Consider the following 11,175-nt stretch of genomic DNA (forward strand, 5'->3'; position numbering starts at 1 on the left):
ATTACTCACCTTGTTGCAAGGCCAATTGTTTTGCACATTAAGGTACTTTTTTCTTAGTGGAAGTCTCAAATATAATGCACAGGTAAAATTTTTAAATAATTTAAACTCAAATCAGTATTTGATGTTTGCATATTTATTGATTTGAGGAGTAGGCGTATAACAATTAAGCGGGATTATGTACAGTCAACTGGTCATTATTGCATAATAAACCCTAAAAAACAAAAAAACAAAATAAAATAGACTGGCTGGCCTGACTGACTGTATTATTTACTCAGCAAGTATGTTTTTCAAGTGTTAGACGGGATGCCTAATCTGTGTTTTCAAGACTTTTGGCACTGTATCATACTGATAAACACATTTCACTGAGATCTATTCTTGCACATATATGAAATCTGAGCTTCGCATGTCAGAGAGCTTGGGGCCAACCGAATGAGATGAAGTTTTGGGTTGCTGGAGGACCCACTCATCTAGAACCACATGCACATGCATCTCACTCAAGTGCACTTATTGTGAACAAGTCTACCTCAGCTTTGGAAACTCTTGCATGCTCCCCACAGCTAACCACAAACTGTGGAGCACTCTTGCACTCTGGCAGACTCCCATCAAACTCCACAGTAGGTGAAGAACCTGCACAGCAGTCAGTGTGCCTTATATTTTCTTTGTATTTTCTCATTTTGCTCATGAGGCTTAGGTGAAGTTAGATAAATATAAGGTTTTGAATATTTCAGAGAAAAAAGGATTTTACACACATCAACTTCAGTGACCTGATTTGTTCAAGATATTTAAAAAAAAAAGCAATAACATGCTGGTAATAAGTGGATTTGGCTGTGATAATATGGCATGTGAGTGACAGTAAGTCCAAACATAAAAGCATTCCATATTGCAATTTGAGATGTGACAGCTAAAATTGTGTATAGTATGCATATTATCCCTTGGTCTGAAAAAAAATTCACCCTGTCTTAGGTAATATCGAGATATAGTCCAGTATAGTCTAGGTCACGGGAATCACACCAGACCCTGTAACGCTGCTTTAAGTGGAGGCAGGCATAGTTGTTTAATCCTCATTCCTCCATCCTCTTAAAATGGCTAGTTCTGGGAACCATTTATGTGCCTGTGGCAAGGGATTTTCCACTGTAAACCTCTTTGGCTGCCATATAGTTTCATAATGCAGGTTTTACGGGGGCAAAAATGTTTTGTCTGCTACTGTCTGACATCTCTCAAACAGTGATCGACTCAAATTATAGGTTACAGTTAATGGGTTGGTAGAGAAAGGGTTGTTTTTGAAGGGTTATTTATGTTTCATTGTATTCTGGTAGCTTCTATGCCTGATATTGAAAATGTAAGTAAATATAATATAATATAAGAGAAAGGGTTGTTTTTGAAGGGTTATTTATGTTTCATTGTATTCTGGTAGCGTCTATGCCTGATATTGAAAATGTAAGTAAATATAATATAATATAATATAATATAATATAATTGGGGAGATGTAAGTTCGCACAAGGTAACCATCTCAATAACCATAAGGTTTTCAATAGTCCACTTAGTCAAATGTATCAGTGATTTAGTACTTAAACTCAACCACCACAGTTTAAGACTCAGAGTTATCTGGTCTTTAATAACGTTCTCAAAACATTAGCAGAAAACATTATTTATACATCGTTCATGGATTTTTAATTTTTTTTTCTGAAAAAAAATTTGGATGTTTGTTTAACATTTTTTAAAAGTTACTTCTCGTTTCAGAACCTTCAGAGAACATCAAAAATGACCTTCACATGATGATAAAAATGATAAATGATCAAATGGCATGTTCCCTTAAATGCTCATAGGCAGTGTTGGGGGTAACTCATTACAAGTAACACGAGTTACGTAATCAGATTACTTTTTTCAAGTAACTAGTAAAGTAACGCATTACTTTTTATTTTTTTATTGCTGAAGTGTGTTGAAATTTTTTCTTCTGCATTCTACTGTACGGACGTAAATTTACTTTCCCTTCAGCCTGAGGCTTATTCATTTCACTTTTGGTGTGAAAAGGCTTTTATATTTGCCAAAAATAGAACTTTTTTATTTTAAAAACAAACAAGCAAGCCCTGTCCAGATTTAAAAAGTAATGCAAAAGTAACGTAACACATTACTTTCCATCAAAAGTAACGAAGTAACGTAATTAGTTACTTTTTTGTATGGAGTAACGCAATATTGTAATGCATTACTTTTAAAAGTAACTTTCCCCAACACTGCTCATAGGAAAAAAAATGTAAACACTGGACAAATAATTGGACGTTTGAACTTTCAGAGAATTGAACGTTCCTTAATGGGAATGTTAGACAAAACGTTCTTAGAACACAATGAGCATGCGCGGACACAAAGAACAGTGACACGAGCTGCTCTGCACAGGCAGCGATGCTTGTTACTATAGCAACAACCTCTCGCGAACATCCGCCGCCTCCACCAACGTCCCCCTCCTCACCGCATAACAGCATCCCTCTGTCAACAGGATATTTCCTGAGACGGAAATACGACGGGGGAAGGAAAATGGCGCTCATCCCATCACAGATCCTCAGAGTAGCGATACTCCTCTCTTATTTTTCCATCCTCTGCAATTACAAAGCCATAGACATGCCCGCGCATCAAACATACGGCGGTAGCTGGAAGTTTCTTACATTCATAGATTTGGTAAGTGCATGTGCATCGTTCCCATGCAGTGCCTGATATATATTTATATGATATCTCCATAATGCATTATATAGACAGGCCCGTTATGCTGAAATATGCAGGTTCCTTCAAAAAGGAGTCCAACCGCCAACACAAATAGTCTTACGTCATATTTACTGGGCATTAAACGTTAATCACATGACGTAATTACTTTTTAAATCTCTAATGATGTCATGCTTTTCATATCTCACATCATTAATAATGAATCTTATTCTGAAGGGTTGTGCTGAATTACGATCAGTTCACAGGAGGACAAATTAAGGGTGCATTTACAGTTTTTACATAGGAAATTGAAGCATCTTTTTTCCTTTTCATCCTTTTGTTCTGGCACCATAAGGCACCAGTCTGTTCGAGTAAATGCAGGTCACATTAGGCACCAACAACTGCACGCACGCACATACACATTGACTGTTATGACAGTCTGTGAGCCAATGACTCATGTTTTCCACATAAACAGCCTATTTTCTCCCCCTTTTTTAAGTGATTTTTAATAGCAATAAAAGTTGTTTTGTTACACTTCACTTTTACACATCTGTTCCAGTGCAGTGTTTGCTTTTTTTCCCATTCTTGTTTGGGAATAATCTCATGTACAGATATGTTCTGTGCAGATGTGTTGGGATTATTGTGGATGGAGCTTTTCAAACCTTATGCTGTTTCATAACACTTATGATGTTTTCTCTCAGAATCCTTAGTACTTATTTGAAATTCTAATGCACTGTAGTCACTGCACTACAATTAACATATATAGTTCAAAAGCTTGGGCTCAGTATGTTTTTTTTTTCCGAAAGAAATTACTAGTTTTAATCAACAAGGATGCATTAAATTGAACAAACGTGACAGTAAAGACATTTAATGTAACATGGTTTCCATAAAAATATTAAGCAGCACAAATGTTTTCAATAAGAAATAAGAAATGTTACTTACTTACCTGCCAAAATAGTCGTACCCCAAACTTTCATTCATATGTGCACATCAAATACATTTAGAAAAATTGTTATTTTAATAGTTTTGATAACCTGAAAAACACAATGATGACAGTTTTAGGTTTATTCATAAACTCTTTCATTGTTCATAAGCATAGAAAAACTAGACTCACTTTCACCACAACCATAGAGAGACATGGACGTGATTTATTGTTTGAGCTGCTTTGTGTAATAGTATAATGATTAATTCTGACAGCATTTAAGGACCTCTGACACCACTCATAGCATTGCTATAATGAACCTGGATGATGAGGCTGTGTGAAACTAATTAGAACAGACGATAAACACATGCCACGTTCAGAGAGGCAGATTATCTCATCTTGGCACAAGAAATGCAAGTACGTCTGGATCAAATACTGGCACCTACTATCCACAACTGATCTACTTCACTGTAGCATTGTTATATTTATTAACATGAGCTTTTTCTGGAATCCAGATCACAGCCTTCTCAACGGGGCCTTCCGTTTTTCCCCGATCTCCATGCTGAGGTGTCAAGATCGTGGGAGAAACCGTACTCATCCCGTATTTACAGCCCCACAGTCTCGAATTATTCAAAAGAACATCGTCCTCCAAGGCTTTCAACTTGGGTGTGGCCTTGCAGGACATTTGTGCTGCGGCGGGCTGGTCCTCTCCGCACACTTTTGTCCGCTTTTACAACCTAGACCTGGCATCTACCCCAGGTTCCCAAGTTCTCTCTTCGTGATGTGCTCGCAAGATACACACACAGGCAGGGACTTGGTAGTATGGCGCAGTGGGTATTCTCGTTCCCAAAGCGATCTCAATGCAGCTCGAGTTCCTGAAGGGGAACGTCTCTAGGTTACCTATGTAACCATGGTTCCCCGAGGGAAAGACGCTGCATCTCTTTGCCATACTCCCTGCATCCTTCCAGGCGCTACTTCATCGAAGCTAACTTGCGCTCTGCCGGATGCGCTTTTATACTTCCTGGCGCTCACGTCACCCCGCTCGTGACGTCTCGCTGCTCCATTGGACTGATTTCACACGTGCTTCAGAACGCGGTCACGCAGGGGCATTCCCAAAGCGATCTCGACGCAGCGTCTCGTTCCCTCGGGGAACCATGGTTACATACGTAACCTAGAGACATTTTCCTAGCCCAATTATTATTATTCCCAGCCTCAAACAAGCAATTCACTAGATTTCATGCAGACTTGAGTCTCAGTCCAGAAATCCTTGTGGTTGTTTATAAGTACAAAATAAGACTTTGTATAGCTAATAAATGATTTTATGCCTCTTTTGGCTTCATGTCCTTGCACCATGGCTTTTTTTTAACTCTCAAATGATGTGAGAAAAGGATGAACATCCATTTTTAGCTCAGCAAAAGCAAAGATCAAAAGCAATAGTCAGGGTAAAGTAAGAAAAATAGATCTTTTTAGGCGGCTGGTAATAGGGATTTAAGACTTTTCCAATAAAAGATTGGTTTTGGACAAATCGAATTATATGAAGTCTTAGAAGGGCTTCTCCTGTCTTCAGACACCAGGAAACAAATTTAGGAGCAGAAGGATAATGAGGAATGAAATATGAAAGAGTGTATTAATGGGAGACTTATTTGCATGTTGGATATCTGTGGAGGAGATATAATAAAGAAACATAATTCCATAATGTCTTTCCATCTTAAATGAATGTCAAAGCAATCTCCTAACACTCATCATGAATGTTCGCTAATGGAAAAATGGGCTAAAAAAAGACATAGAAATAGGTTATGGAGGAAAGGTTGTGTATTAAATTATTCTAATGCCAGTTTTCTTGCAGCCTGTCATGCATTGTAACATTTTAAAGCTTGACAACTCTATCTGTATATTGTTCTGTTTCTTGTGATGCGAGTTTGTTTGCTCTTGGAAAATGATGGCACTTAGAAATACTCATATTCTATTTTGAGACAACCAAAGATGAATGCATGGCTTTCATCAAGTTTCCCTTCAACTTTCCATTGTGTTCCTTTTATAAGACAGCTTTGATTTGCATGTCAATGAGAGGCCTTCCAAAAAAAAACAAAAAAAAAACATGGAAATTTAATTTAATTTATTTATTTATAACAAAAATGGACCAAGTTACACCTCGGTCAGCTTTGACTGCTCTTTTCAGTTAGGGCTTAAAGGAACATTTAACCCAAAAATTTCCTTATAATTTATTTACCCTTAGGCCATCCAAGATGTGGATTAGTTTGTTTCTTCATCATAAACTTAGCATTACATCACTTGCTCACCAATGGATCCTCTGCAGTAAATGGATGCCGTCAGAATGAGAGTTCAAACAGCAGATAAAAACATCACAATAATCCACAATTAACCCACATGACCCCAGTCGTTTATATATCGTTTTATTCAATTATATATACTAATCATTGGCATTCAGCTTTTGTTGGCTTATATAGATAAAAAAATATATAAATAAATAAAAACAGTTATACTATGAACTATTGTTACAATATAAAATAAATTGTAATTTATTTTACAATGTCACAATGTAGAAAAGTCAAAATGCCACATACTTGTTCTTGGAAGTTTACAAATCTGATGGATGGGATGTGTCCCATTTCTTCTGGGTATACTACATTACTTTTTCCTAACCAGTATGTTATGATTCCCCATGTCAGGTCATTCAGGCGGTGTTCTTTGGAGTGTGTGTCCTGACTGACCTCTCAAGCCTTCTGACAAAAGGCAGTGCCAGTATGGAACAAGAGAGACAGTTGAGGAAGCTCATTGGCTTACGAGACTGGATGATGGCTGTTCTGGCCTTTCCCGTTGGTGCGGTATGTATAAACCACCAATCAGATTTCTCATTTGCATATATGCACTAACTGACTGAGATCTATAAAAATACTCTGTTTTTGTTAGTTGGACCTGGAGACTGTGAGCAGTGCTGCTGGCTCAATGAGGATAGGTTGATATTCAGATAACATCAATGCTTAGAATCAATATTGAAAATTGGACTGAAATTGAATAAAAACACCAATATGGCCAATTATCAAAGTGAAATGATGCAGTGATCCAGATTATTACCGTGCAAAGAAATCTAACGTTCAAACTAGAGTTTGGAAAAGTTTCAGCTTTTATATAAGCCTGAATACATGCAAACATTGCATTTTTTGTATACGGAAAATCAGCAAAAGTCATTGGCTGCTGGCGGTGACTTACGGTGCGGATAGTTTGCGGTTAGTGTGTGAACCTACCGTAAACTCTCTGAGCCATTAAGTTCCATTGTTAATGTGTGTGGGGTGGGGGGGGAACAGTACAGTAACAGAACATGAATGCAATACTTTGTCTGAAGCTGCCCTTCCCCTCCCACACATGTCATTGACATTAAGATGTCTGAAACCACAGAAAAAGAGGCGACTACTCAAAACTTGTTTCGAGCAATCATTCAGTGGATCTAAGAAAGAAGGGTTGTTTATAGAGCATATTTGTAGGGGGTACCAAAGGTAAAATACTGCTTGCTGCATATGCCTGACCAATGGTTTTATATATATTTGTGTACATCTCTTAGTAGTGTACAGTATATATATATATATATATATATATATACACATATATATATTATTGAAAAGTCTGTACTCAAAAGGTTGCATTTATTTGATCAAAAATACAGTAATATTGTGAAATTCATTCTAATATGCTGCTCAAGAAACATTTCTAAATATTATCAATGTCAAAAACAGTTGTGCTGCTTAATATTTTAATGGAAACCGTAATAAGTTTTATTTCCAGATTTTCTGATGAATAGAAAGTTCAAAAGAACAGCATTTGTTTGAAATAGAACTTTTGATCAATTTAATGTATCCTTACAGTTCAATCCAGTTCAGACGGTTGCTGTGTCTTGTCTTTGTAGGGCAGAATAGACAGCCTTTAGATTTGTATTTAGACCAAACATTAAATCATCTGATTCTTTAAAAGGTACAATAGGTGAACTGATGGAAAAGGCATGAGCCTGCAGGTCTGGTCAGACAGCATCTGTATTCTCTTAACACATACCGCTATATCTGGCAACATCCACACGTTCTGCTTTGCATAAGGGGACTACGGACACCAATACGCATTGTTTTAAATGTACAGCCTATTTGTTTTGCAAATGCCCAGTCATCTATCTGGCACTGCCACAAAACCAGCTATGTAATAAAATCCTGTCCTGCGAAGTGGAGAAGGAAACACTATGTTGCTTCTGTTGTGTGTGTGTGTGTGTGTGTGTGTGTGTGTGTCTGTGATGACCATCAGATAATTTCATGGAAAATATGTAAATTTTGATCACAAATGTCTTGCTTTGTCTCTGGCTGCCTAAAGATCTTTTAATATTGCATGACACAATGTTAGTAAGGAGTTTAAGATGTCATATGACAGTGTCAACGTGACTTAAACCTTAAGTGGAAAGAAAATTGACTCTGCTCTGCTCATTTCTTTTTAATGAAAGAGACACAGGCATTCCACTTACATTGCAAGGGATCATTCATAATAACATAATAAAACCTATCTCTTAATGGCTAAATATTAAATGAAGCAAAGTGTAAAAATACAAAATTAATTCTATAGTGTGCAAATACACTACATACATATATACAGTGTATGTATATATATATATATATATTTTTTTTTTAATTGTAATAGAATTTCACAATATTACTGTTCTTAATGAATTATTGATATAAAAAATGCAGCCATGGAGAGCATAAGAAACTTTTTTCAAAAACATTTAAAAAATCTTATGTAAAATTTTTGGCTAGTAGTGTATGATGACTAGGCCTAGACTGAAATGTTTTTTCTCCATTTTCGTTACTGTTTTTGGGGAAATTCTGCAAAACATATTTAAAAATTGATAACAATAAATTAATATTAAATACAGTATTGCATTTTAAAATATAAATATAATAATAAATAATAAATATAATAAAAATATAATATTTTAAAGATACAGATTTGACCATTGCATCATTCTGTGGATATTTGTACGTTGCGGATTCTCAGCAGGACTTAACGAGATAGCAGACAGGGGAGGCTTCCTTGTTAGCTTGTAAAAAACTTTGCAGCCAGACAGCCATGAAACAAACACAAAATAGAAGCTTGACTTGGCCCTGGCCCTCAGTCTAAGAGCTAGGCATGAGGCTCAGCTTACAGACATCACATTGAGCATCATTAGTGTTGACGTTAATACTGGGAAACAGGCTCTACTGTGTTTGAGTGATATGCATACTTTGTTAGCCTTAGCCCAGGTCATTTCCTGGCACCTGTTAGTGGTATATGTGTCACGCTGATATTCACTCTTCTGCATTGTAGACTGAGACACAATGGGACCAAATTCTTTGCCATCTGCTTAAAGGAATAGTTCGCCCAAAAATAAAAATTAGCTGGAAATTTACTCAACTCCATGCTATCTAAGATGTAGATGAAGGAACAGATTTGAAGAAATTTAGCATTACATCACTTGCTCACCAATGGATCCTCTGTAGTGAATGGGTGCCGTCAGAATGAGATTTCAAACAGCTGATAAAAACATCACAATAATCCCACAAGTGTAATCCACATGACTCCAGTCATGTAGTGTGAAATGCTGCATTTTTAGAATAAACAAATCCATCATTAAGGCGTTTTAACTTTAAACTGTTGCTTCTGGCCATAATCCACAGTAATGCTTCCTCCAGTGAAAAAGTCCATCCCCTTTTGTCCTCTCATATCAAAATCCATCAACATATGTGACCCTGGACCACAAAACCAGTCTTAAGTGTCAATTTTTCAAAATTGAAATCTGAAAGATGAATAAATAAGCTTTCCATTTGTTAGGATAGGACAATATTTGGCCGAAATACAACTATTTGAAAATCTGGAATCTGAGGGGGCAAAAAAATCTAGATATTGAGAAATTTAAAGTTGTCCAAATGAAGTTCCTAGCAATGCATATTACTAATCAAAAATGAAGTTTTGATATATTTACGGTAGGAAATTTACAAAACATCTTCATGGAACATGATCTTTACTTAATATCCTAATGATTTTTGGCATAAAAGAAAAATCTATAATTTTGACCCATGCAATGTATTTTTGGCTATTGCTACAAATATACCCCAGCGACTTAAGACTGGTTTTGTGGTCCAGGGTCACATATGTGTTTAGAAGTGTTTTGGACTGTTTTTACTTGTAAATGGTGCCTGATCTGTGCACATTTCCATCCTGATTCAGGCAAGACCACATTTTCACTGAAGAAAGCAATATTATGGATATGCATTCAGATTTTAGTTGGGAGCAACAGTTTGAATTTAAAAAAAATGTTTTGATGGATTTGTTTCTTACAAACATGCAGCTTTTCACTTCCCAATACATTAATTGCTGGGCTGGAGTTGAGTGGATTACTTGTGGATTATTGTGATGTTTTTATCAGCTGTTTGGTCTCTCATTCTGACGGCACCCATTCACTGCAGAGGATCCACTGGTGAGCAAGTGATGTAATGCAAAAAAAAAATTTCAGATGAAGAAACAAACTCATCTACATCTTGGATAGCCTGAGGGTGAGTACATTTTCAACAACTATTTTTGGGTGAACTATTTCTTTAACAACCTTAGTCTATCCACGTAAGTTTGCAACGCAGAAGTAAGCTATTTTCTGTGAATGTGCTAGACTAAACGCTAAAACCATTTGCAAAACAAACCAGTGTGTTTATGATTATGATAATACATTAAAATGATATAACAAATACCAGTTTGCAATATCAAGCTACACAAAGGACTGTTTTTCTACAGCTAAAATAACTTGAAGCGGATGACACTGAAAGGCTTGCACATTCAAGTTACAAATGGCCGCATCTGCTCTTATGTTAAAATAAGGTGGAAACAGTATGTCAGGCCTAGGGATGGAGTCTCCCATTCCAGCTAGCTTGGCTGGGTAATACAGAAGGTTTGAAGTTTGTTATGCGATTTATCCACAGTGCCCGATGAGAGTGTGTGGAACAGGCAAATCCAAATAAACCACCTGTCCAGGTGCAGTAAACTTATTTAACTTGTGCTTTCAAGATGAAGCCAAGCGGTTACTTGAAATATGCTTTAAAAGCACAACAGTTCCCTTTCACAAGGCCTATCCTCATAGTGCCGCCCATTTATTTGGGTACGGCGACCATCATCCAAGCTCTTACTGGAAACAAGAATCCTGCAAAATAACTGGAGACACTCAAACCAAACAGAAATCTGTCACGCCCATAAATGAGGCCCATTAATGCAAATACGTTTGAGCAGTTCAGGATTACAGCAAGGGAAGAGAAATTCCTCCTCGGAGAGCCTGGGACTTCAAATGCTCTTTCACAAGGCCTGCATGCCCCACACCAACCTGCCTGTTCCCTTTCATGGGAACTTCGAACTGCATCCTTTAGGGGTCGCTATCGGGGACGCCTCGTCGTGACCCGTGTCTGAAGCATACATTGAAAAAACACCAACTCGTTGGCCGGCGACAGCCATGACGTCACTACCGGTGCGACTATAGTATAAATAGGTGC

General features: G+C 37.1%; 1 protein-coding gene across 1 annotated transcript in view; it reads left to right on the forward strand.

Annotated features, from left to right (window-relative positions):
• The first annotated feature begins 2,357 nt into the window (after positions 1-2,357).
• Positions 2,358-11,175, forward strand: part of LOC107675100 (androgen-induced gene 1 protein-like) — a 39,120-nt gene continuing 30,302 nt past the window's right edge. The window contains exons 1-2 of the mRNA XM_016469319.1: positions 2,358-2,670; positions 6,304-6,459. Coding sequence (XP_016324805.1) covers positions 2,398-2,670; positions 6,304-6,459 — 429 coding nt within the window. The 5' untranslated portion in view covers positions 2,358-2,397. The remainder of the gene's footprint in view (positions 2,671-6,303; positions 6,460-11,175) is intronic.

This window comes from Sinocyclocheilus anshuiensis, unplaced genomic scaffold, assembly GCF_001515605.1.
Source record: "Sinocyclocheilus anshuiensis isolate Anshui unplaced genomic scaffold, SAMN03320099.WGS_v1.1 scaffold776, whole genome shotgun sequence".
Taxonomy (NCBI): domain Eukaryota; kingdom Metazoa; phylum Chordata; class Actinopteri; order Cypriniformes; family Cyprinidae; genus Sinocyclocheilus; species Sinocyclocheilus anshuiensis.